The sequence below is a fragment of the Camelus bactrianus genome, chromosome 16, assembly GCF_048773025.1.
Source record: "Camelus bactrianus isolate YW-2024 breed Bactrian camel chromosome 16, ASM4877302v1, whole genome shotgun sequence".
NCBI lineage: Eukaryota > Metazoa > Chordata > Mammalia > Artiodactyla > Camelidae > Camelus > Camelus bactrianus.
Genome location: NC_133554.1, coordinates 1,460,226 through 1,486,750, shown reverse-complemented (window position 1 = coordinate 1,486,750; position 26,525 = coordinate 1,460,226). Strand labels below are relative to the sequence as shown.

The 26,525-nt window shown below is 54.3% G+C and overlaps 1 protein-coding gene and 1 long non-coding RNA gene across 7 annotated transcripts in view; one reads left to right on the top strand and one right to left on the bottom strand.

Annotated features, from left to right (window-relative positions):
- Positions 1-26,304, top strand: part of LOC141573547 (uncharacterized) — a 52,787-nt gene extending 26,483 nt beyond the window's left edge. For 3 of the 6 annotated variants that reach the window (XR_012499342.1, XR_012499341.1, XR_012499344.1), the window contains 2 exons: positions 18,872-19,039; positions 19,411-25,726. This is a non-coding gene — a long non-coding RNA (uncharacterized LOC141573547). Of the gene's footprint in view, positions 1-11,792; positions 11,944-18,871; positions 19,040-19,410; positions 25,727-25,829 lie in introns of those variants that run through there. The other 3 variants (XR_012499343.1, XR_012499340.1, XR_012499339.1) reach the window with 3 other exon arrangements.
- Positions 4,148-26,525, bottom strand: part of LOC105061642 (multidrug and toxin extrusion protein 2) — a 38,270-nt gene continuing 15,892 nt past the window's right edge. The window contains exons 9-18 of the mRNA XM_074342041.1: positions 25,822-25,919; positions 21,875-21,988; positions 20,768-20,835; positions 17,145-17,253; positions 16,533-16,608; positions 12,842-12,911; positions 11,886-12,018; positions 5,855-5,949; positions 4,882-4,939; positions 4,148-4,614 (exon numbers count right to left, since the gene is read on the bottom strand). Coding sequence (XP_074198142.1) covers positions 4,376-4,614; positions 4,882-4,939; positions 5,855-5,949; positions 11,886-12,018; positions 12,842-12,911; positions 16,533-16,608; positions 17,145-17,253; positions 20,768-20,835; positions 21,875-21,988; positions 25,822-25,919 — 1,060 coding nt within the window. The 3' untranslated portion in view covers positions 4,148-4,375. The remainder of the gene's footprint in view (positions 4,615-4,881; positions 4,940-5,854; positions 5,950-11,885; positions 12,019-12,841; positions 12,912-16,532; positions 16,609-17,144; positions 17,254-20,767; positions 20,836-21,874; positions 21,989-25,821; positions 25,920-26,525) is intronic.

Sequence of the window (26,525 nt, the reverse complement as noted above, 5' to 3'; positions counted from 1 at the left end):
CCAAACAAAAACCCCGCGCTCACTGAGTGACAGCTCCCCACGCCTCCTCCCACAGCCCCCGGTGCCTTCTGCTCTGCTGTCGCTGTGAAGCTTCCTGCTCTAGGGACCTCGTGGAAGTGGAATCCTGCAGCGTGTCCTTCTATATCTGGCTGTTTCACTCCGCGTAATGCTCTGCAGACGTGCCCGCGCTGCAGCACGTGTCGGAGGCCCCTTCCCTCAGAGCCGAGTGGCGCTCCTTCGTGTGCGTTTAGCACTTGGGGAAACTCGCCTTCTCCAGGATAGGCCCACGAGCGGGATTGCTGGATCGCATAGTAAGTCTGTTTTTAGTTCTTTAAGGAACCTCCATACCGTTCTCCACAGTGGCTGCGCAGGTTCACATTCCCACCAGCAGCGCAGGAGCGTTCCTTTTTCTCCAGTCCCTCTCCAGCATTTGTCACTTGTAGACTTTTTAATGTTGGCCATTCTGACTGGTGTCAGGAGATACTTCATTGTAGTTTTGATTTACAGCTGGATAATACGGTATTTTTGTGTTTACCTTTTTGAGGAACTCCAGACTTTTTTACAGCAGCTGTGCCATTTTACATCCTCACCAGCCATGCACAAGAGTGCAGATTTCTCCACATCCTCGCCAACACTTATATGAAAGATGTTTACTTTCTGATTATAGCCATCGTAACAGGAGTGCGGTGGCATCTCAGTGTGGTTTTAATTTGCATTTCCTCGATGGCTAATGATGTTGGGTATCTTTTAACGTGCTTCCTGGCTTCCTGGCATCAGGAGTACAGTCTTTTTAGAGACGTTATTTAACTTGTGGGATCTGGTGCTGACTCAGTGCCAGAACTGAACTGAGCTGTGAACACCCAGTTGCTGTCAGATCACTGGTATGGGAACCGTCCCCCTCGGAGCTCGCCGGCGCACGCTCCCGCCCGCTCCCGCCCGCTCAGCCCGCGGCAGGGCCCCGTGGTGACGGCTGCACTTCAGCCGCCGTGTTAGACGCCCCCGGATCTCTCTTTGCTCCTGTACGTTCTGTTTCTTTGCCGATACTCTGCTTGCTGGGACGCCATGCTCTTGGTTTCCTTTGTCCCTTGTCTGGCACATTCAGGGATAGTTTCTGTTAATCTTTTCTTCCTACTAAAGGCCATACGTTCTTGATTCTTTGCATACATAGTAATTTTGTATTGAAAACTGGACATTTTTAATATTAAATTTTCTTTGAACAGTTTCTGGCAATTTTGAATAATGCTGCTAGGCACATTCACGTGGAAGCGTCTGTGTGGACGTGCTCTAAATTCCCTTGGGTGTACACCAGCAGCAGTACCGCTGTAGCTGTCTCACTGTTTCCCATGGCGGCTGCAGCATTTTCCTTCCCTGCCGGGAGTGCATGAGGGCCAGCTCCCCCCACGCACGCCAGGCTGGCTGGCTGTGTTCTGTCTCGCAGCCCCTGGGGCACGTGGAGCGGTCCCGCCTCGGGGTCTGCTTTGTGTTTGTCTGATGGCTGAGATGTTGGGCGTCTTTTCATGTGTTTATTGTCTGTATCTCATCTCTGGAGGAATGGCGGTACAGATCCTTTGCCCATTTTTAAAAGACCTGTAGATCAGTTTTAGGCTCAGAGGAGAGTCTCGCAGACGGTGCAGAGCGCCCACGGAGGCTGTCCTCGCATCCCCGCAGGCTGTCCTCGCATCCCCGCAGGCTGTCCTCGCATCCCCGCTGGCAGCGCCCCCTAGTGGCGATGGCCTGTGAGAGGAACACACTTGTTACAGCCGATGAATGAGTACTGATACGTCGTTACTGACTGAGCCTGTGAGTTCCCTGCCTGGAGTTCCCTTCTTGTTGTCTGGTTCCGTGGGCTTTGGCAGATGTGTAAGATCACGTATCCACCAGAATGGTACTGGACAGAGTAGCTTCACCGCCCTACAAACACTCTTCACTCCACGTGCTCGTCTGCCCCCACCCCGGGCCCCTGACCTCTGTCCCCACAACGTTCTGGAGAACATCACAGAGCTGGAACATGTACACTCGCTTCTTTCCTTAGCAGTGAGTGCTTAAGCTTCCTGCATGTCCTTTCATGGTTTGATGGAGAAGATCTCCTCCCGTCTGCACCCTGAGAAGCGATGGGGCTGTTGGGATGAAATTCGTGGAGCGGGGCCCACCTGACGACCCCCTCGACGCCATTAGCTCTCGAGCTTGTTCCTGCTGAGCTGTGGTGGTGTGTCAGGGCAGTGTGACGTTCCCGTCCTGGTGCCGGCCAGGCCGCCTCTGCTCCGTGGACGTGTCTGCTCGTCCGTCTCTGCATTGTGGGGAGCAGCCGTCCTGTGACCCCCGTCCTCTGGTCAATCTAACCGGAGAGGCAGAGACTCGGTGCCCTGTGATGTGATATCCACGCCCACGGTTCCTGGTACAAGAACTTCCAAATCCCATGGAGGTTCCTGAGAGACGGGGAGGGGGGCACCCTGGTTAATCATGCACAGCCCCTTTCAGCCATTACCCATGTCTACTAGGAAGGTGGCTCCTGGAAAGCTTCAGAGTGGCAGTTGGGCAGCAGGAAGACCAACGTGTGCCCAGAGGGTCGGACCTTCCAGCCCCACCTCCCCACCCCCCACAGAGGAAGAGGGCTGGGATGTGCCTGATCGCGAGTGGCCGGTGATCTAATCAGTCGCACCTACGTAAGGCGCCTCCATCCAAACCCATAAACAACAGGATGTGTAGAACTTCTGGACTGAGCACATCGAGGTACAGGGCGGGGGGCCCCCAGAGGGGGGCTCCGAGTGCCCGTGCACCCCCTGTGTGCTGCTCCTGACTTGTCTCCTTCCCCACAAACCAGTGTCTTGCACAGCGTCTTCCTCCATCTCCTGAGCTGTTCTGGCAAATTCGCAAATCCAAGGAGGGGCCACAAGAACCCCGTTTACAGCCAGTCGCTGAGATGCAGGGGTGGCCTTGGGGGGCAGTCTCGTGGGACTGAGCCCTTTACCAGTGGGGTCTGACGCCAACTCCACGTGGCCTCAGAACTTCATGGAACCTGCAGGCTTCCTGTTGGTGTCGGCAGACTCGGAGAACTGCTTGTTGGTACAGAAACCCCGCACGTTTGGTGTCAGAATAGAAATAAGTCACAGACTCCTGGAGACGGGTGTGACTTCCAAGCTTCTTACATGTCACACTCGAAACAGTCTCCTGTTTATTATAGTTTTAAATTTCTTCCATAATATCTTAATATTCCAACAGTACTTAGATGTTTTTTCTGACTAACTGGCAGTGGACTTTTAGGTTTGACAGCAAACACAGTAGATAAATGGAGCATCACCAACAGAGGACACTGGAGGAAGCAGAGACAGGCGGTGGACTGGGGGGAGCGCCTGCAACCCGCACCTCTGGCAAGCGCCTCGCGTCCGGAGCACAAGCCCTCGGCAGAGAGGCAAGGAGGGCGCTTTCCTCCGAAAAGATGCTGAGATGCCCAGGAACCCCAGGGAGGACGATGGATGTCATTAGTCCTGTGCACTAGAAACGCGAATGAGAGCCGCGGTGGGACACCCACTACGACCGTGTAATTTGTTTTAAACGCTGGAGAGTCACAGCTGTACTAAATGCCACTGAATTACACACTTGAAATGGTTAGCTGCATGTGACGCGACTCCTCCTCAGAACTCTGCAGCGTCTTCTCTGTAGCAGCCCGCCCGCTCGGTGCGCTGCCTGCGGCATCCGGGCCCTTCCAGCCGCTCTCCTGTCACCCGCTCGGTCACAGGGAGGGAGGGGGGCAGCCGCAGGGACGCTGCTCCTGGGGGGCCTGGGACCTCCGCGCCAGCTCACCTGGTGGACGTCGTGCTGGGAATTGGGGGGGGGGTGGTTCCTGTTTGGATGGTCAGAATCTCTCAGCGCCTCTGCTAGGAGGAGCTGAGCGGCAGGAGAGGACACAGAGCCAGTTTCCCCTCGGTCAGCACGCGTGTTAAGGTGTGTATTTTATGACGTGTACCCGGCGCTACCGGGACGACTGGACCAGCACTTCATTCACACACGCCGACGAGACTGAACACGGGACCAGACAGGCACCGGCGGGACCAGTGGGGCATGGCACGGACGGTGCCCTGCCTCCCCGGAAGAAGAAAGAGACTAAACGTAAGACGGAATGAGAACACCTCCAGCAGGGAAAACCAGATTTGCAGACTTGAAAACCACGACAGATTTAATGTTTGAAAAGCTCACTTCAAATTGTAACTCCTTCCTTGCTCTTCAGTGAGAGCGCGGGTTCTCGGAATAACGAACAGAACGTCTGCGCCCCCCTTCCCCCCCGCCGAGAGCGACACCACTGTCCGGGGGCACGGCCGCGTCCCGTGCTCACGCCGGGAACAGTCACTTCTGGCTCTTGGGCCGGTGGCGATCAGCGTCAGCGGCGGTGACTGAGAACTCTCACTACAACTCCTGCTGCTAAAACAGCAACAGCCGAAGCCACAGCCATCCCGCGATAGACAATCAGCTGCCTCCCCGACAGGACCTCCCCGATGGTGCCCGCCGCGTCCTGGCCGCGGTCTTCCACCGCCGCCAGCTGCGTGGCCTGTGTCTCTGGTCGGACGACGTCAGAGAGAATCACCACAGCGGACTCCTCTTTTTCTAGGACTCGTGGATCTGTTCACAGGGAACAGCAGGGTATTTACTGAGGGGCTAGTCTGAGAAAAGGGACGTCCCTGAAGGTGATACAAGATCACCTTGTAAACAGTGACTGTCATCGGTTGTTACACGTGAAGTCACCTGAACAGCGCTTCCTCGGGGAGCCCAGATGCGGTCTCGCAGTTACAAGCGCAGACAAGTGCTACTGAGCGCGAGAGCAGGAGCCATGAGCGAGGCCGCTCAGGCTTGTGGGGCAGAAATAACGTCCAGAATGGCCTTGGTTACCTGTCGGGGCAGACGGGGCAGCCTCTTTAATCGTCTTCAGCCCGGCTCGAACCTGCGCCTGCAAACAAGTGTCCAGCAGTGAGCTCAGTGTGAGTCAGGGGAGGCCGGTGCTCTGATGTCAAAGTGTCACTTAACTACTACTGAAGGGTTCCCCACGGGGCAGTGCTCCTTGGTCCTGAAAATGCCAAAAACATTAGAACATGATCTAAAAACCACTGTTCTTCTCCCCAGAGCACAATAACAACGTTAAAAGCTGCTTGTTCCCATAGTTGCAGACAACATATTTTCTGCACTGGGCCCTCTGCGTCCCTGAGCACAGAGAGAAGGAATAAAGTCCAAGGTCCCGTCACCTGACGGGTGGCTGATGGTGCAACGGGACGTCCCGCACACCGTGTTCCCTCCGCAGGGCAAACCGAAGACGGGAAGGACAGGCCACGTCACCACGAGGAAAGTCCACAGGGACAAGACGCGTCGAGGCTGGTCAGACCCCAGGCGTCCTCATCAGAACACTCCCCTAAGCCAGCCGCCCGCCCCCTCCTCAGACTCTGACGCAGTAACAGGGCCCAGGCTCACCCAGAGACGCCCGGAGGGTCAGGAGCCCAGCCCGCTACCCGCAGGGTGTGGCTCTGCCCCCAGGACCTGCCACTGACCACAGGGACTCAGCAGTTTGCTTTTAGCAGAGCAGGGACCAAACGACTCTTTTTTAAAGGTGCCTAGACAACAAATCAGAAAAACATCTTCAAAGCTGGTTTTTCCCTGGTTGAGCCCCACTGAGCAGACACTAAGCTCAGCCTGTGTTACCAGGAAAAGGTGCTGAGGGAGGGTTTGCTTCTGGCCCAGCCCTCACAGCAGATGCGTTCTGTGACTCAGAGGGAGTCGCCCGGCCAGTGGGTTTTGTACCATTTTGACCCCAAGAGAGTCCTCACCTGCCGCAGACCAAGAGGGCCACGTCTCTGAAAGGACACACTGTTACCTGCTCTGCGACGCTGTTCCAGTTTATCCTCCAGATCCACAGCAGGTACAAAAGGGCTTGAAAGAAGACGCAGACCAACAGTCCGGACCAGAGACCTGTGGGCGCAACATGAACATCCCTGGTGAGACTTTCTTCACTTCCGTTCCGTGCGGTTAAAGTCGCTTCCCTGACATTTCAGGTCCCTGTGGACCAGGATTAGACCCAAGCTTCCTGCTGAGCTCCCCACGGCAGTCGTTCTGTCAGTGGACAACAGCACCGCCCCCAGGGCTGCTGGCTGCTTTGCCTGCTGGCTTAGCCGTTTTGCTTACGGACTCTGTCGGGCATAAAGTGCCAGAAACAGAGCTGAGCCGGCCGATGAGGCCGGTGCCCTCACGGGGCTTCCAGTCCATGGGAGGAGATGGCCCGTCTGCAAGGAGACACAGAGGTTCTTGGGGTGGCACGTGCCCTGCAGGGCGTCGGGCGGAGCCCTGCACAAGGACCTGGAGCCGAGAGTCAAGAAGAGGCTCAGGCGCTCTCGGTGGGGCAGCTGCGGGGGGCCCGGGCGGAGGGGAGGGCAGGCCCCGAAGCCCCGAGCCCGGCGGGAACCCGGGGAGGCTGCCGCCGGTGCGCGCGCGGATGCACCGAGACCTGGCAGCTCTCAACACCCTCTCGGAAAACTACCCGCCTGCTGCGTGGGAACGTTCACTGGGAAACACAGGCCCCGTCAAAAACATAAACAGTGCCTGTCTGCTCATGAGAAGAAACTTGTTAAACCGTGCGCATGCCACAGAGGGGGACATGCAGTGTCCCGCCAGTAATTGCAGCAGAACGCAAGCCGCTGACTCTGGGGTGGAAAGTGGTGTGAAACGGGACAGAGCCTCCGCCCTCCAGGACGCGCCGGGCCCCGCACTGGCGGGGAGCGCGGGGGCTGGTCCTCCCACGGCTCCTGGCAGTTTAACTGGAAAAACCTGGAGCCGAGAAGCAGCGGGACTGGCAGTTTGTGCCCGTGACCGAGGGCTCCATGCTAGGAATCCAGCCCCAGGAGAGACGCGGGGGTGTCGTCAGCCGTCAATCCCAGGATGCTGTCGCCGCGTGGCGTAGGCAGGGGGGCGGTAGACAGACGGCACGAGGAGCTGTCGCAGTTCCTAAAGCCGCGCCTTTACCGTGGGGTGGGGGCAGTTACACACTCAGTGCAGCCCCGCGCTCGTGTGTAACAGGAAATACTGGAATAAAATGCACTGAAGCGCCTCAGCTCCTACGCGTGAGGTGTGAACCAGAAGCAATTTTAAGTTTCTCCTTTATACTTTCATGCATTTCACAGAACCTCCACACAATTAACCTCTAACTGAAATAGCTTGAAAGTGTTACTTAACAAATCTGAGCACCTGTGGCTGCCACAGCAAGAAGCACCTTTATGGACAGAGGGAAATCGGACGTGCTCTTATTCTGAAGGAGCTTAGAGTCCAACAGAGGAGAGGGGTTCATGTTCTTTGCCTTTTTCCAGGAAAGCTGAACCGTGAGACCCAGCAGCCCCTTGCTGTCTGGTTGAACGGGTTCGCCCTGGTGTCCAGGATGGCATTTGGTAGAGAAGAGACAGTAAGAAATACGTGGCGGTTCTGTGTCCCAAACAGAGAACAACAAACTCCAGCCTGACGTTCATCAAAGAGCCCACAGGCTCCCAGTCTGTCCTGGTCCTTGTTCAAAAGACAGGCGACAGTGAAGACAGTTACTCAGTAAGCCACCGAGTGACGACATCCCTAGGCACCCCCGTCCGTGTGGACGGGAGAAGGCCCCCGGGACAGTCACGGGATTAGCACTTCACAGGGCAATGGGGACACATCCCGATCGATTTTGCATGCGGTGAAAATGTCCTGTGGCCACAGACCAAAAGGAGCCCCTTGAATACGCACTACAACACTCGGTCAGCCCTCTAGTCAGACTGTTTTCTCCTAAAGAAAGTGAAGTTCATGGTTACTGAGGAAACCCACGAAGGTGCAGACGTGGTCGGCACGCAGAACACGCACAGCGGCTCCCCCAGCACACGTGACGGGCCGTCGTGCACAGTTCTGTGCAGTCTGTAGAACCCTGATGAAGGGGACACATTTCTGCAAATGTGCATCACGTGCCAAAGCTGACCCCCCGCCAAAAGCAAGCCTACGTGAGCATTAACAGTAAACTCCCCCAAAACGCCAGATGTGACCGTTTCACAGAATTCCACCAAGCCTTTCCAAAACGGATTATTCCTACACTGTTGGTGGGAATGTAAATTGGTGCAGCCACTATGGAAAGCAGTATGGCGATTCCTTAAAAAACTAAAAATAGAGTTACCATAAAATCCAGCAGCCCCACTCCTGGGCACACATCCAGAGGACTCTGACTCAGAAAGACACCTGCACCCCGATGTTCACGGCGGCACCGCTTACGGCAGCCAAGACACGGAAGCAACCTACACGTCCACTGGCAGAGGACTGGGTAAAGCAGATGCAGTGTCTGTATGCAGTGGAACACTACTCAGCCATAGAGAATGATAAAGTAATGCCGTTTGCAGCAACATGGATGGACCCAGAGGTGGTCATTCTAAGTGAAGCCTGAGAGAGAAAAATACCATATGAAACCACTCATATGTGGAATCTTAAAAAAAAAAAAAAAAAGGCACTATGAACTCATCTACAAAACAGAAGCAGGCTCTCAGACATAGTAAACAATCTTATGGTTACCGGGGTAAAGGGTGGGAAAGGATAAATTTGGGAGTTTGAGATTTACAAATACTAGCCACTATATATAAAAAGATCTTTTTTTAAAGTTTCTTCTGTATGGCACAGGGAACTATGTTCAGTGTCTCGTAATAACCTTTAATGAGAAAGATAACGAAAATGAACGTACGTATGTATGTGCATGACTAGGACATGGTGCTGTACACCAGAAACTGACACAGTGTAACTGACTGTACTTCAGTTTAAAATTTAAAAAGCCAGAATCCACCAGCTCAACAAAAGAACAGCACATCATAATCAGGACTGTTCACTGTGAGTAAACATATTAACGTCAGGAGATGTAAGGAGAACGTTTATCGGGTCACCTCCAAAGGCACTAAAAAGTGTTTTTTTAATTAAAAATAAAAGTACTAGAGGAATATATAGAAAAACATGTTAAAATCCTGTTGCAGAAGTGCCTTCAGAACAGCAAGGCGAGAACCCCAGGAAGGAAGGAGCAGAGTGGCCCCTGTTCACACGTGACATGTGCGTTTGACAGGACGTCCAGCCGTCCTTGTTGGAAACATGCAGTAAAGCAGACTGCATGGACACTTGCTGAACTTGATTTTAAAAAACACGCACAAATTTATGTGTGTTTACATTGTGTATGTATGTCAGCACCAGAATCCCACCTGTTTAGTACAGAAACATCAGAAGCATCATCTCTAAAGTCCTAAAAAAAAAAAGAAGCCTTTGCGCTGATACCACAGCTGGTCCCACCGCTGGAGGCAGGAGGGGGAAATCCACGGCATCGCATCTGCTAAGCAGGACGTAAAGCCGTCTGGAGAGGCTGTGGCTGTACGTCTGGAGGACCCACGAGAGTCGACCAAGAACGCCTCACGTAGGAGGAGTTCCTAATTGTGCAGGACTCAGCGGTCACGCATGGGGTTCACGGCCCCTGCACACACTGCGCCACCCAGGGTGTGTGACGGAGAGGAAGGCCTCGTCCAGAATGGCCACAGGAAGGTGAGACGTCTGAGGGGGGTCCGACAGGAAACGCGCAGAAACCCCACGAGGAGAGGGGTGAGGACGTGACTGAGCAGAGACTGACATTTCCAGAACGTTCACCAGACACTGAACATAAACGCCAGGCATGTCCGAGGTGCAGCCACGTGTGAAACACAGGTGGCGTCCGGGCCGCAGACCAGCTGACAGGTGGCCTTTGGAGCCGGCGCCCGCATCTTTTGGCAACAGTGCGTTTATTCTCTGCCGACAGAGAGCTCCTGGCGCTGTCTTTAGGCCAAACCCAGAAGGGAAGAATTTGCCTGAGGAGGAAATGAGGCGTCTGGAAAACAGTCAGCCTCAAGCACCCCGCCCCACACCCCTGCAGGGAAGCGGGTGCCGAGCGGGAGCCCGTCCTGAGAGAGGTGAGTACTCGGCAAGCCCGTGCAGGGTCGGCCGGCGGCGAGAAACGCCAAGACGAAGGCCGCGGCCCCTGCAGGCTCCCCCGCCTCCTCCCCGGCATGGGGGGTGAGCCTCCCTTTCTCTCACAGGAAGGACGTCGCAGAGACAGCTGGTGAGACTGGCAGCCTCAGTAGGGCAGAGTTCTCGAGCCCGGGGGACCGAGCCAGAAAGGGCCGGGAACCCGGGACGCTGGCAAGGCAGCCGTGAGCAGCGGGGGCAGGGAGAGCTCGGGCACCGAGGAGAGGCCGCCCTGAGCCTCCCGAGGGGGGCGTTGCAAGAGCATCGCTCTGGGCCTCGGGGACGGCCCCTCCCCAGAGCAGCAGGTGGGACGTGCCAGAGAACGAGGAGCAGAGAAAACCAAGCGCCTGCTGGGCGAGCGCGCAGAGACAGTCCCCAGAGGCCAGCACCGCGCGGGGCCGGCCACGCGGGTGCTCAGCGATGGTCTGTGGGGTGAGCGAGGGCCCGGAAACCTCAGGGAGAGACAGCGTGCGCCGCGCTGACCGGGGTGGCGCTGGGTTCACATCTTGTCTCGTCACTTCACTGTCCCCTCGCCCCTTCAGGATCCAGCTTCTCCGTGAGTAAAGTGGAGTGAATGTCCACGGACATCATCACAAACTTAAGTGACGTGACGTAGCTCTGATGCTGCTCTTCGTGAAGAGTCTCTCACATCCTATGAAGTGTAGCTTTACCTTATGTTTTAACTAAAAGTAAAAGTGCTGGAGGAGATTACATACAAAATGTTAAGACTCCATTACAGAGCAGTAAGGCAAGGAAAAGAAAAGACATCAAAGTTGGGAAGGACGGAGTGGGACTATTTCTGCTTACACGCGACACGACCCTGCGTGTAGAAAGCCCCGAGAAGCCGCACACACGGGGCACTGGGGCTAAGCAGTGAGCTCAGCAGGCTCACGAGAGCCCACAGAACCCAGCTGTGCTCAACGCGCCGGTCATGAGCAATCTGAGAAGGAAATCAAGAAAATAATTCCATTTACAATAGCACCCAAAAGAATAGAATGTTTAGGAATAAATTTAACCAACAAAGTGAAAGACTTGCACACAGAAACCTCCAAAACACTGGTGTAAGAAATCAAAGCCCGAAAGGAACGGAAAGGCCCTGTGCTCGTGGGCCGGAGGGCCTGACTCTGGCGCCCTGGCAGCGCTCTCCCCGGAGCGTCTAAGGCCCAGCGGCCTGCTTCGCAGAAGTGGAGAAGCTGATTCCCGTATTTGGTCCTCAGCAGCCAAAACAAAATGGAAAGAGAACCACCCTGGAGGACAGTAAAGCACATTCTGGTTTCAGAGCTTACTGCGCGGCGAGCAGCGAGGCCCCGGCATGGGCCAGGCGCACGGACCAGCGCGGCAGCCTGGAGTCCGGCAGGAGCCCCGCACCGCGGGGGCCGGCTGATTTCCCACGAGGACCCCAAGACCATTCGACAGAGAAAGAGCAGTCTTCCAACAAACACTGTTCCCTCCATCTGTGTAATCCTGGTCCCGTTTTGGGTCTGAGCTCAGGCATCATGGCCTCGCAGAGCTATTCTGAGCCGGTTCCCTCCAACCTGCCACAGGTGCGCATGGCGCCCAGGCCTTCCCTCTGGGAGGACCCGGCCCAGACGCAGCAACTGTGAAACTCACCGCTTACTGTCGGTCCCACCCTGAGGGCGGGACCACGTGTCTTTTCTTCAAGACTACTTTCCAGGGTTTCTGTGTACAACTTACTGTGCAGTAGTAACGTAACAAAGACACACTTTGTACATTCTGTGTACAAAGTAACCACTGAGGGGGAAGATCATTTTTCCTCCCCACAGGGGCCATCTTCCAGTTGGACGCTTTGTGTCTCGAGTTTACCGTCAGGTGACGAGTGAGGTCAGAGGTGCGTCACCGAGAAGGCAGACACGTACCTACGATCCCTTGCTGAGCAGCAAACATCAGAGAGACTCCCAGCGGAAAACCGAGAAGGTAATAGCCAACGGCGTTCAGGCAGGCGCCCATCTTCTGATGGCCCGTGCCCCTCAGCACTCCGCCAGAGGTGCCCTGAGGGGAGAGAGCCGGTGAGCACGCCGTCCCTCACAGGGAGGTAACGGGAAGCGCCTGCCTCTGGAGGTGCCCCGCAGCACCCGCAGCGGGATTCGTCAGACACCCGCAGGGTAATGGCGTGTAAGTCTCTGTTTTAAAATATTTTATCAAAGCATATGTTTAAAAAATGTAGCGGTTTCACTGTCGGGAATCTCAGCGAAACTAGTCCAGTATCACGGCTAAAAACCAGTCACGCCCAGCACCAGGTGGTGACGGCCTTGCTCTCCTCCAGTCTCGCCACAGCCGGTGTCCAGCCACAGGGGCCACATCTTCAGCATGGCTGTGACACCGAAGTCCCTTGGGGAGAAAAGCAAGAAGGCAGATGGACCCAGAAATCGTGTTGTGAGCATGCAGTGCTGACACCAGGAGCAAACGCCAGGGGATGGTGCCAGGGAACAGCAGCAGGGCCTCCCAGTGCCTGTAAACCTGCAGACCAGCCGGGCAGGGGCTTCCTAGCGGCCAGAGCGAGCCGGCGGGGGGGGGTGCCCTGCCCTGGAGGAGCCAAGCGGAGACCACTTCACTTCGTGGCTGGAAGCCACGTGGGGCACCCAGGCCCCAGAGGAGGGGAGGAGGCCGGGCGGCCGGGCCGAGGGCTTCCGCCATGAGGTGCTGCACTCTCACGTCACCCGTCTGCCCCTCAAATGGCTCAGGCGGCTTTAAGCAAGAGCTTTAAGCTCCCTCTTTTCAAAAATGAAATTACGGGCATTGAATTCAAAACTAGAAACACAACGCAGGGTTTGCTGGCTGTAGCAGACAGAGCAAAATCACTCGGAATACTCACCGCGAGGGCGTCGAACAGATGGAAGGGAGCAAAAATAGGCATCACGCGGCTCACCAGGGAAACGATGCCTCTGGGGGGGGAGAAAGCCGTCAGCGACCCAGACCCACAGCCGGCAGCCCGCTGCCCACCGACGCCGCAGCCCCAGCGCTGCCTTCGCCACTGGCGGCGCGGGTGCAGTGACAGCTGGCTGGCTGCAGCTCCGCTACTCAGAGTGCGGGTTAAAGGGTCGTGGGCGGGCCTGCCGCTGTGTGTTCCGCGGGTTCGGGGAGGAAAGCAGCAGGTTTCGGGCTGTGTAAGGCCATCGTCCTGTGAGCAGAGCGTCCTCAGAGCTCCCCCAGACACGGGGTGGGAGGCCAGTGCTCACAGGGACCATCTGCCTCCTCGTGGATCCCTGAGCTCTGCCTGACGTGAGGGCGGGTGTGGCTGCGGGGGCCCTGGGGCTCTGGAGAGTGACTCCGCCGAGGCGGGGGTGACTGAGGCCCGCACTGTGGATCCAGCGTGGACGCAGAACACGGGACTGACGGCGGTGCCCCCCGAGGGACGTCGTCCTCCCTCTGCCCCTGGAGCGGAGGCTGGCAGGCACCACCAGCTCACACAGCCTGTGGGCTCTCCCCTCTGGACCCGTGGCTCTGCACGAGCAGGAGGTGCGGTGGAGGCCAAGGGGAGGACCACCTGGCTGTGCGCTGGAAGGGAGCCCTGACGCGTGTCGAGAGACCACAGTGAAGGCGGACGTGTGTGCGATGCAGACGCAGGGGGACCCTGTCCAGTCGTCAGCTGACCACCGAGCTGGTGCCACGGGGACTTCAGGGGCCACGCCCAGCCAGGAACACAGGCTTCACGGGCCCACTCACAGAAGCCACCAGACAGCAGCGAAAGCCAGGGCAGCGGCACGCAGTTCCCACAACTGCCTCATTGTAAACAAAAAAAGCCCACCTTTCAACAAGAAAGATCGGCCCGTACACATGGCGAACAGGCAGCAGAGGAGAACTGTCCCCGCGGGAGCCCGGGCTGCAGGCTCACGAGGCAGGGCTTCAAGTCATCTGTTCAGAACCTGCTCAGAGCGTCGAGGGAAACCACGTCCGAGGAGCTAAAGGAAGTGTGAGAAGGATGCCTCACCAGTAGATACTGTCAGTCAACAAAGAGAAACTTTTTAAAAAGAGAACTAAATAAAAACTATGAGTTGAAAGGTCTAAAGAATAGAGAGAGATCCACTGGAGGGCCTCAACAGCAGGTCTGAACTGGCGGGAGGAAGGATCCGTGAGCTCGAGGGGAAGGCAGCTGAGCTGATTCAGACTGAGGAGCAAAGAAAATGAAGGGACGCCACCGAGTTCACCAGCACACACCTAGCGGGAGAGCCAGAGGTGTGGCGAGGGGGAGGCAGAACGAGCACAGGGAAGAACGGCCGGAACTGCCCGGGTCTGATGGAAGACACGGGTCTCAGAAGCTCAGCAAGCCCCAGGCAGGATGAACGCGAGCAGGAAGGCAGGGTCGCTGGCGGAGGGTGCTGGGGTGGGGCCGGCGGCGTGAGGAGAGCGGAGAAGGTACGCTGCGGCTGCAGCGATGGGCAGTGAGGTGGCCAGAGAAAACCGAGGTGGGCAGTGCCGAGGGTCTGCCTGCAGTCAGTGGCCAGAAGTTTCTAGTGGAACCGACGTGCCCTCTCCCGTAACTTTTCTGAAAGCAATCAGCGGTTGGCACACAGTGCACACCAGGGTTCCTCCAGGGGGGTTCCGCCACCAAGGAGGGGCGCTCCTGAAACCGCGAGCCGCGGCACCCCCGTTACGCAAGGAGAGGAGGGAAGGCAGGGCCGTCGTGATGGACGGAGAGCGTGAGCCCAGAGCCCGCAGGCTGGAGACGCCGCAGAACCCTCTTAAGTCGCCGTGGGGAGGAGCGTGCTGGAAGCACGAGCGTTGGGCTGGCTGAGGCCTGGAGACGGAACAGCCGTGTGAACGACCGAGCCGAGAGCGGGACCAGGGAGAGGCTGCCTGAGGCGGCAGCGACGCTTGCTGGGGGGAGGGGCTGGGACAGTGGGTGCCTGGGCGCAGTTCACCCAGGGTGCTTACTGGTAGGACTTGGGGGGAGAGGAGAAGACTGTGGTGAAGATGCCAGAGTTTTAAGCAAAAGAGGAGGAGACGGAGAGAGAAAAGCCTCCGTCACGTATTCAGATGCCGGAAGTCGAAAAGGGTAGGAACCACCGTCACTGACAGAATCAGGGACCAGAAACGCGAGGTGGGTCAAAAACTAGGAAAATGAAGATAACTGGGCACAGACGCAGGATCTGAAGACAGCCGCGTGAGGGAAGCTCGACCGGCCTGGTGCGGTGCAGCCACCAGGAGTCCGGCAGGTAGGACAGGCCCAGCGCGGCCCTCGGGCTCGCGGGAGTTCAAGACTGCGGGGACTCAGAAGCACAGCCCACGGGCTGGTTACCATGGAGAAAGGAGACCCACAGAGCCCGGGAGTCACCTTCAGATGCCTGCAGGCTGTGACTCGGCAACGGGCCTGGACCCCCACGAGCACGAGCCCCGGCGCCGGCGCGCTCGCAGGCAGGCCGCAGCTCGAGGCGCGGCGTCCTGAGGACGAAGGCCGCCGCGGGAGGCGGCACGCTTCCCGTCTCTGAGGCCTCGAGAGGGCGAGCCGGGCAGGCTGGCCGGCGTGTTCCGGAGGAACCCCCGTGGAAGATGGGTGATTGTATCACGTAGCCTTTTCAACCCCTTTCATCCTAAAATTTTATCAGACTTGGAGATTTTTTGCCAGTGTCTCTCCCAGGATGGCCCCCGTCCCCTCTGCTCGCCCCGCTCTGGGGCCTCCACTCACGTCCTCCCTGGGCTCATCGCGGCTCACCGACGCTGCTGTTGCTGCAGGCCCTTTCTCGCTGCGCTTCACTTAGGGCTCTCTGTGGCTGAGTGAACTGTCTCCAGGCTCACCCCCCTTCCCTCCGGGGTCTACCCTGCTGTCACCTCACCCCGCAGTTTCGTCTCGGACAATCCTTGCTGTCTGACCTCAGCCTCCTCACGTTTCCCTTACCGTCTTGAAAATGCAAAGCCCTGTGTACTAACTCCACCGTGTGTTTCGTCTCTGGGTCGGTGTCAACTGACTGATGTTTCTGTGGATTTTAAGTTTTCACTCCGCTGCATGCCTGCTAATTTTTAACTAGGTGCAGATACTGTGCATTTTACTTTGCTGGATACCTCATATGCGTGTATTATCCTAAATATTCTTGATCTGTGATACTGTTAAGTTTCTTGGAAACAGTTTGATCTTTCAAGATCTGCTTTTAAGCTTGGTCAGGTGGGGCCAGAGCAAGCTTCATTCTAGGGCCAGCTTTCCCCTGCTGTCAAGGCGGGGCCCTTGTGAGAAGCCCACCAGCTGCCCCATGCGTCGCGAGGGGGTGTGTGTTCTGGCTGCTGGGAGCACAAGACCCCCCTAACCCTTTGTCCCATCAGGGATCGTTCTGCCTGCTCCTGCCTGGCGCCCGCCCGCCCGCCCCACCCCGGGCCCCGGGTCACACCTTCCGTGCCTGCGACCTGGGTCTCGGAGGAGGGGAGGGGTTCCCATGGGCTTCCTGCACTCAGACTCGTTCAGGTGCAGCGCTGTGGCCTTCGCTGCTGGCCGCACCACAGGCTGCTCACCTCTCAGAAAAGCGCGGTGAAGGAAGCGTGAAACGAGCCACGTTCTTCTAGGAGGCAGCACTTACCTGTCGCTGGTAAACATGCAGGCAGCCACGTCCTTCAGGGCAGCGAGCAGCGCGCCCACGACAAGCGCACAGGCCCCTGGAACACAGAAGAGACGGCTGGGGTGACACGCTCTGGGGGGGGGAGGCCAGTCCGCGCGCGGGCTTCCCATGCGGTCTGTGCCGACGGTGTAAGAAACGGTCACTTTGGAGAGTTTCTTCCTACTGTCTGTGCAAAGAGCTGCTGAGGTCAGGTGATGCCAACTCGTTTTCTAAGGGAGACTCGGAAAAGATGCTCAATAAGGTGCCAGCACCATCAGAACCCCTAAGGCTCAGATTCCAGAGGGGCAGCTGCCCAGGAACCCCAAGGACTGGGCACACAGGCTCTGGTCAGAAAACGAGCCTGCGTGTGGTAACGCTGCCTCTGAAATGATGTCCGTGGTGCCAAGCGGAACAGTGTTGAGTTGGTACCTGATAACAAGGCCATACTTAGAAGCTTTATTTAGCTGAGTCAATGAGAGATGGCATAAAGAACAAAGATTTCTGCTGCATGTGTGTAGGGGAACCACTTCCTAGAAACACTGACCGGTCAGATGGGACCCAGTAAGGAGGCAGGCCGCAGGACCGCACACTCACCTGCACACAGGAGGGCGGTGACGCAGGCCTGCCGCGCCTGCTTAGCCTCCCCGGCCCCCAGGGCGTTGCCCACGCGCACACTGGCAGCCGTGCCAAGGCCAAGGGGCACCTAGGAATGAATGGTCACAGATCATGAGAAGTCAGAGGGTGTGAAAATTAGAACATCTGTGTGCTCGGGTCTAACTACACAGAAACCTGAGATGGAACCAGCGATCCAGGTTCTCGAGCTGGTTCCATCACATCCCAGACGCGTGACCGTGAACTCACGGCTCAGCCGAGTTCTTCACAGTCACAGATGTGTAGTGGCTGCCCTGATCCCTGCCGGCACCAGGGGCGTCGGAGCAGAGTTTCTCAACAACGCTGCATCTGAGCAGCCAAACACGTGCTGCCAAGACTCGGCTCAGCCTCACTGCAGGATAAGGGTTAACGTATTACAAATGTAAATATATAAATGATTTGTAACAATGAAGTGAACCATGTGAAAAAGCACTTAAAACAAAGCCTGGCACAGTGTGTGTGGGAACGCCATAAAATCTGATGAAATCTCACTCCCGTTGTGTGACCCACTGTGTGTCCAACCTTCCGTACGTCCAGTTACCCAGCAAACTGAATTATGTCCCTTCAGATGCCGAAACTTTATTTTAATTAATTATGGATTATGGAAATCTGAAGCTGTAAGCAGACCATTATTCAGCCTGCAGGATCACCCTCTTGACTCCCTGTTGTCACCCTTTAGTAACACCCAAACAGCCCCCGAGGGCAGAACTCTAACACGAGTTACATAGAAAACTGGCTTTAGCTCTCACGCCTGCTTTTAATAACTCCACAGCAGTTTTAAGTTCGCATTCCTGCTAGAAGCAGTGTCCTCATGAGAGCCTTCTAATGTGTTGCTGTTTCAGAACCAGACTAAGTTGATTAAAAAAATACATATATATAGTAAAAATTGTGAAGATTAAGAACTTGAAAAACATTGGAGCTAAGTACATGAAAATTTGCAAGACTTGATCCAGCAACCCCATTCCCGGGCACACAGCCAGAGGGAACTCCGATTGAAAAGACACCTGCACCCCAGTGTTCATAGCAGCACTGTTTACAACAGCCAAGACATGGAAACAGCCTAAATGTCCATCGGCAGATGACTGGATAAAGATGACGTGGTATCTATATGCAGTGGAACACTACTCAGCCACAAAAAAATGCCATTTGCAGCAACATGGATGGACCCAGAGGTGGTCATTCTAAGTAAAGCAAGCCAGACAGAGAAAAATACCATATGATATCACTTATATGTGGAATCTAAAAAAAAAGAAAAAGAAAAAAGAAGACACTAATGAACTCATCTACAAAACAAACAGACTCGCAGACACTGTAAACAATCTTATGGTTACTGGGGAAAGGGGATGGGGAAGGGATAAATTTGGGAGTTTGAGATTTGCAAAGGTTAACCACTGTATATAAAAATAGATAAAATTTCTTCTGTGTAGCACAAGGAACTATAGTCAACGTCGTGTAGTAACTTTAATGAAAAAGAAGAAGAAAACGAATATACATATGTGTATGTGTGACTGGGACGTGATGCTGTGCACCAGAAATTGACACACTGTAACTGACTGTACTTCAATTTAAAAAAAATTTACGAGACTTGCAGACCCCAAGTATACGTACGTGTCGCCTTTCAGCCCAAATTGGAGGGCCGGCTCACATGCTTTAACCCTCTTCCTTCCCAGAATGCCACTAAAGTGTCAGTAAAGACGCTTGACAGAAGAGAAATCCATTGACAACACTGAGAGTGAGCGGGTGGACCAGATTCTGGAGAGGACCCCAGGAAGCCGAAGTCCAAGCAGAGACAGGAGAAGGCTGGCTCTCCGTCATCCCAGAGCAGCCCCGGCAGCATGGTGGTGACGAGCAGGACGGGGGTTCCCCGGGAGGGTCACGGGCAGCAGGGCCACACCCCACTACCCACTGGACCTCCCACTCAGGCTTGTTTTCCCCCTAAAAATAATGAAGGGTGTTGCTTCGCTGTCTATAACAATAGACGCCTGGGCAGGAAATGGAGCAGCAAGGCAGCTGTCAGAGGCTGAGGGCAGGAGGGACGGGACTTGGTGTCCAGTGGTGTTTCGCAGGAGGAGAAAATTCTGGAATTGATTTACACCAATGTCAATGTACTGGATGCCACTGAACTGTGCAGTTAAAACTGGCTAAGATGGTAAATTGGATGTCGTGTGTATTTAACCACAATTAAAAATAAATTTATTTTTAAAAAAAGGAAGCCTGTGACGGAACGGGTGGAAAAACAGAAGCCCTGAAGATCCGAGAGGACTGCAGAGAGCGGTCATTGCACGCCTGCAAACAAGCCTGCGTGGCAGCGTTTACGAGCAGACGCTAAACTGAACCTGCTCTGATGGGACGTCTCCCCCCTCGACACCAGACCTCCGCGCAGAACTGTCCATCCGGCTGCCTTTGCTCCTTCACGACCTTCAAGGCCGATGCACTCAAATCTGGTTTGTGTTCATCCCTCCACAAGGGCTCCAAAGACCCCAAAGCCACAGGACGCTTCCCACCCGCCGCCAGCCGTCCTGCGGGTCCCCCTCCTCCCCCGCCTGCCTGGCCCGGCTCCTGGCGGGATCCCCTCCTCTCCCGATTGCTGCCTGCCGGGCCTGCCTCAAGACCCTCTTCCTTTCTATTCCGAGGTGACCACATCTGTTCCCCCCAAATTTTTTTTCACTTTTAAGAGTAAAAACTATGTATAAACAAAAACGGCCCACCATCCCACTGCCCACATGGCATCTAGCTTTGAAAAACAAGACACAAGCAAAAGGCAGACTTGTACAGGGTCGGATGTTCAAACAGCACGGCCCCCATGCAGTTGCCCTCCGCACCCAACCCTGCGATGCCCCTTGAGTCCCGCCCATGACACGGCGAGGTCGCCACTCCCCCTCCTGCACCTGCAGCCTCTGCCTGCTCCCCTGGCCGCTGCCAGCAGCCTCCGTCCCGCCCTCCCTACTCGTCCTCTCAGCCAGCTTCCGCCCAAAGCTCCCGTCCTCACGCACCCCCTCCCCAGGAGCTGGCTTCAGGCCTGAGCCCCCAGGTGCTCCTTCCCTGACGGAGCCCCTGCTGGGGCCGCGCGGGGACCTCTCGGCCAGGCGGCGCCCTCCCTCCATGTCCCCACCCAAGACCAAGACCAGTCCCGCCTGCCACCTGAAAAGGTGTCCGTCTGTCTGTGCTTCCGTGCATTCTGACACTCAGCTTCCTTTAGGGTGCGTATTTTATGCGTTTATAACACTCTCGTTCATCTGTCTCCCCACCCGACCACGAGCCCCAGGAGGCAGGGGCTGTCCCCCCTCAGCCTCCACTGTCCCCAGCGCCCCGTCTACGTGTGCAAGAAGCTCAGTATCTCCAGCAAACGTGCCAGGCGTTTCGCTTTCTCGCAACCAGTCTTCACCTGCAGAGTAGATCTCAGTTTTTTCCATTTTGTGTTTGAGGAAACTGAAGCCCAGAAGGGTTAAGAAACGCGCCCAGCGTCACAGCTGGGAAGTAGCCCCCAAACCCACGCCCCCCCCCCTCGCCGTGCCCCCTCGCACTGTCGGCCCCCCTCTCCCGCGGCCAGCGCAGCACCCCCTTACCATGTAGGCTGCAGAAGCCAGTTCATAAATGACCGCCTGGGCCCCGAGCTCTGTCACGCTCACCAGTCCTGGGATGTGGGCACAGACACACAACACACTTCAAAAAGTGGGCGAAAGCAAATGTTTTCCTTAGGAAACCAGAGCAGGTCTTAATTTAAGAGAGGCCAACACTGCCCCCGGAAGCACCAGCCCTGTGGCAGGATTCTCTGCTGAGAAGCTCAGACGTCCAGTCCCAGGGAGCTTCCAAGAACTGAGGCAGCTAAGATGGGACACAGGCTCGTTCCAGCCCCTGCTCCCCAGGGACAAAGCACAGGGCTTGAAGTAGAAAACAGGCCCCTAGAGGTGCAGGGCGCCCCACAGGGAGCCAGGGTCACAGTCGGGGGGGGAGGACCGAGGGCGGGGAGCCCTGACAGCTGATGGGACGATGAAAGCATTCACGCGCCCACAGGAACGCCCACGTCAAGCGCTACCATCCTGCCTCCTGCTTCCTCCAGCCCGTCACTGGCAGTGGGCGGCTAAAGGGTACGCCTGTGACCAAAACTACCACAGGTCTGACAGAAGCAGAGCAAGGCTCGGACAGCCCGGGCAGCCCCTGTGTTTGCAAATGTCCTGGAAACTTGGCACAAAGCCAGAGAACATCATCTGAGACAGAAGGTGGCCAGAGGCCAGAGGCCTAGACTCGGGTTTGTTGTTTTGTTTTTAACTTTTGAGGGGTGGGTGATTAGGCTGTTGGTTGGCTGACTGATTAATTAAAAGGAGGTACCGAGGCCTGAACCCAGGACTCAGCGCAGGCTGAACGCCTTGCGCTCTACCCCTGAGCGTGCCCCTCCCTGCCAGACTCAGGCTTTGTTCTCCTGCTTCATGACCTTGGCAGGTCTCCCCATGACCCTGGCAAACCGCTCTTTCTACAAAGTGAAAGGCTTAGGGCAGCACCAAGCCCTCACCCAGCTTGAATACACTCATGGCTGGGCGAGGGTTTACACCTGTGCTGAAATCTGCCACGAGCCTGTGGAGCAGAGCGGGGAGCAGCCAGGCGCGGGTTTGCTGGGGAGCTCTGGAGACGGGCGGCCAGGCTGCAGCCAGGCTTCCACCGAGCTGCTGACAGACCTGCCAGGAAGGTTCCGATCTCGAAGGTCCACCACTCGATGCACAGCATGAACATGCTGGGGACGGCCAGCCGGATGTAGAGGCCCCACTCCTGGAAGCAGTCCATGGTCCAGCCTGGAGGACACGGGAGAATACATTCACCTTCCCGCGGTTGGACGCCAGCAGTTCCACTCCACACGCCCGCCTCCGCCAGATGCGCAGAGACGGGCAGGAAGCACCATGTGCCAGGAAAAGGAGACGTTGTAAGGATGCCAGCAAGACTAAAGTTTGAGGTAGTGGGAACGGAGCTGACAAAAGTGCAGTGAGACTGAAGCGTGTACGTCCTGTGACCACGCGTGTCACAGCGTTCAGAGCACTCCAGGAGAAGCCGCGTAGGATGCACACTACGGCTGCTGTGCTCGGGGGGTGCTGAGGCGTCACGGGGCCACCAGGGAACCAGAAAAGCACGACACGGCGGATGCGGACTGTAGGCAGAGCAGAACACTGGGCACACCCCAAGCCGTGCAGACAGACCTGAAATACACTGTGAAACTAGAGGAACTGGACCACAGCAAAACTGAAGACGCCTGTGCACTGAAAAAGCACAGTCAGCAGAGGGACAGGGCAGCACAGAGCAGGAAAGGAGACCTGCAAACCACCTGTCTGACAGCACAGTATCCTGAATGTAAAAGAACTCCTCCAACTCAACAGCAACAACAGTTAAAAATGGGCAAAGGACTTGAAGAGACACTTCTCCAAAGAGGATTCACAGATAACCTACAAGCCCGTTGTTAAAAAAAGATGCTGAGCATCTCTAACCATTAGGAAAATGCCAATCAAACCACAGTAAGATACCATCTCACACCCACCAGAAATGGCTGATTTAAAGAAACAGACGAAGTAAGTGTTGGTGAGGATGTGAAGGAACAGGAACCCTTGTGCATTGTTGGCGGGAATGTAAAATGGTGCAGCCACTGTGGGAAAACAGTATGGTGGCCCCTCAAAAAATGAAAAATAGAACTACCATACAATCCAGCAGTCTCACTTCTGGATACACCTACGAAAGAGCTGAAAGCAGGATGTCAGAGAAACTTGCACACTCATATTCACAACAGCCGAAAGGGAGAGGCAGCCCACATGTCCATCCACAGATGAATAAATAAGCCAGTTGGGGTCTGCACACAAAATGGAATATTATCCAGACTTCAAGAGGAAGCAGATTCTGACACGTGCTATGACATGGATGAACCCTGAGGACATTATGCAACACGAAATAAACCAGATATAAAAAGACAGGTACTGCAGAACCTGACTTGTACGAGGTATCGAGTAGTCAGACTCACAGTCAGACAGGTGGTTCCCGGGGGCTGGGGGAGGGAGCCTGGGGAACTGTCAAATGGGGACGGAGTTTCAGTTTTGCAAGATGAAAAAGTCTGGAGATGGATGGATGGTGGTGATGGTTGCAGGACAACGTGAATGTAATTAAAGTACTTAACCGTAGGCTTAAAAATGGTTGAGACGGTAAACTTTATGTTACGTTTACTTTATTACAATATAAAAACCAACAACAAAACATGCTAAGTCGGAGGTCAACAAACTTTGCCTGTAAAGGGCCAGATGGTGCTTATTTTCAACTTTGCCAACTGGTCTCTATTGTCACCACTCAGCTCTGCTGCAGGAGCACGAGGGCGGCCACAGCCGCATGTAAATGGTTAGCTGTCACTGTGTTCCAATAAAACTTTATTTACTGAACAAACTGCAGGTTGGATCTGGCTTATTGGCTACAGTTTGCCAACTTCTGTACTAAATGAAAAAATGTATGGAAAACAAATCTAAACTACAATGCTATTAGGTAAATATAAACACATATGCAGACCAAAAGAACACAGTTTTCGAAGATACATATTGAAAGATATGTATCTCCATGTTATACTCCTGAAACTAATACAAAGCAACTATACCTAAATTTAAAAAAGAAAGAAAAGGCATCAAGACTGGAAAGGAAGAAGTCAAACCACCTCTTCCCACGTGGGGTGGACGATCTTAGATGCACCAGAGAACCCTCGAGAGATTGAGAGGAGAGGCGACGTCAGCAAGGCTTCGGGGAACAGTCAGCAGGAGGAGACAGCAGGTGAGAGGCTACCAGGCGCTGGGCAGAGGGAGGATGGGAGGGCCCTGCTTCATGGGCAGAGGGTCTATGTGGAGTGGTAAAAGTGTTTTAGAAATAGATGGTGGTGACGGTTCTGTAACATGTAAATGTACTGAAGGGCACTGAACCATACACTGAAAAATGCTGAAAATGCAGAACTAGAACAAATCATAATAAAATTTATATGGAACCACAAAAGACCTAGAATTGCCAAAGCATTACTGAAGAAAAAGAATAAAAGAGGCTGGAGGAATAACTCTCCCAGACTTCAGACAATACTATAGAGCTGCAGTCATCAAAACAGCATGGTATTGGTACAAAAACAGACATATGGACCAATGGAACAGAATAGACAGCCCAGAAATGAACCCACAAACTTTTGGTCAACTCATCTTCGACAAAGGCGGCAAGAATATACAATGGAATAAAGACAGTCTCTTCAGCAAATGGTGTTGGGAAAACTGGACAGCTGCATGTAAATCAGTGAAGCTAGAACACTCCCTTACACCACACACAAAAATAAATTCAAGATGGATCAAACACTTAAACATAAGACAAGATACAATAAATCTCCTAGAAGAAAATATAGGCAAAACATTGTCTGACATACATCTCAAAAATGCTCTTGTAGGGCAGCCTACCCAAGCAATAGAAATAAAAGCAAGAATAAACAAATGGGACCTAATGAAACTTACAAGCTTCTGCACACCAAAGGAAACCAGAAGTAAAACAAAAAGACAACCTACGGAATGGGAGAAAATTTTTGCAAATGAAACCGAAAAAGGCTTGATCTCCAGAATATATAAGCAGCTCATATGACTTAATAAGAAAAAAACAAACAACCCAATCCAAAAATGGACAGAAGACCCTAAACAAAGCAATTCTCCAGTGAAGAAATACAAATGATCAATAGGCACATGAAAAAATGCTTAATATCACTAATTATCAGAGAAATGCAAATCAAAACTACAGTGAGGTGTCACCTCACACCGGTCAGAATGGCCATCATTGAAAAGTCCACAAATGACAAATGCTGGAGAGGCTGTGGAGAAAAGAGAACCCTCCTTCACTGCTGGTGGGAATGCAGTTTGGTGCAGCCACTGTGGAAAACACTATGCAGATTCCTCAAAAAATTAAAAATAAGACTTACCATATGATCCAGCAATCCCACTTCTGGGCATATGTCAGGAGGGAACTCTAATTTGAAAAGACACCTGCACCCCAGTGTTCACAGCAGCACTATTTACAATAGCCAAGACATGGAAGCGACCTAAATGCCCAACAACGGGTGACTGGATAAAGCAGCTGTGGTATATTTATACAACGGAATACTACTCAGCCATAAAAAAAGAGTAAAACAATGCCATTTGCAGCAACATAGATGGACCTGGAGATTGTCATTCTAAGTGAAGTAAGCCAGAAAGAGAAAGAAAAATACCATATGATATCATTCATATATGGAACCTTAAAAAAAAAAAAAAAAGGACACTGAACTCATCTACAAAACAGAAACAGACCTGCAGACATAGTAAACAATCTTATGGTTACTGGGGAAAGGGGGTGGGAGGGGATAAATTTGGGAGTTTGAGATTTGTAGATATTAGCCACTATCAATAAAAATAGATTTTTTAAAAGTTTCTTCTGTGTAGCACAGGGAACTATGTCCAAAGTCTTGTAATAAACTTTAATGAAAAAGAAAATAAAAATGAATGTATGTATATGAATGCATGACTGGGACGTTGTGCACCAGAAATTGACGCAAAAAATCAACAACAGCAGAAACAAATACCGTCATATGAGAAATCAGTGTCCTCATTACCTCCCCAGGTGTCGACGTGGACTTTCTTCCACCACATGTACAGGAAGAGAAGTGCAGACAGGAAGAACTGGGAGGCGGTGTTTGCCCACGCTGAGCCCCTGCAGGAGAAGTCAGCATCCCCCATGAGTGCATCCCTCCCAGGCATGAGTGACAGGGTCCCCGCTCTGTGCAAGGATCACAGGTACCAGATGAGCCCGGGACTCCTTTTAAACACGAGATCCACTTACGATAGACTTGTTTTCTTCCTGCCCAGACTGAGTTCTGTGGAAGAGCCCAGTGTTCTACTCACCAATAGCAAAACAGAAGGACGTAACAGCTTGTCCCCATCCCCCGCCCTGATAGCCTCTTTAAGCCGTCAAATACAGCCTTAAACATCCTCGGTTAAAAAGGACACAGCGAACAGCTACTGTGTTCAAACGCCGGCCCAAAGCCATTGTAGTTTTATTTTCCAGGATTATAATAAACGTGTTTTCTCTTAGGAAACAGCCTGAGAGCATCTTCAGCGGATGACACTGTGGGACCACACACAGCGTGGCCTGGCCCGGCCCAGAGAGCCGCCCCCTGCCCAGCGCTCGCACTTCGCCACCTCCTAACCCACTCTGGCACGTTTCTCCTCTCCCACCTACCCCTGCTGCCCTTCACACGTCTGTTCTAGAACCTTCTAGGAGATGGTCCCTGAGGTCCCTGCAGAGGAGGCTGCTCAG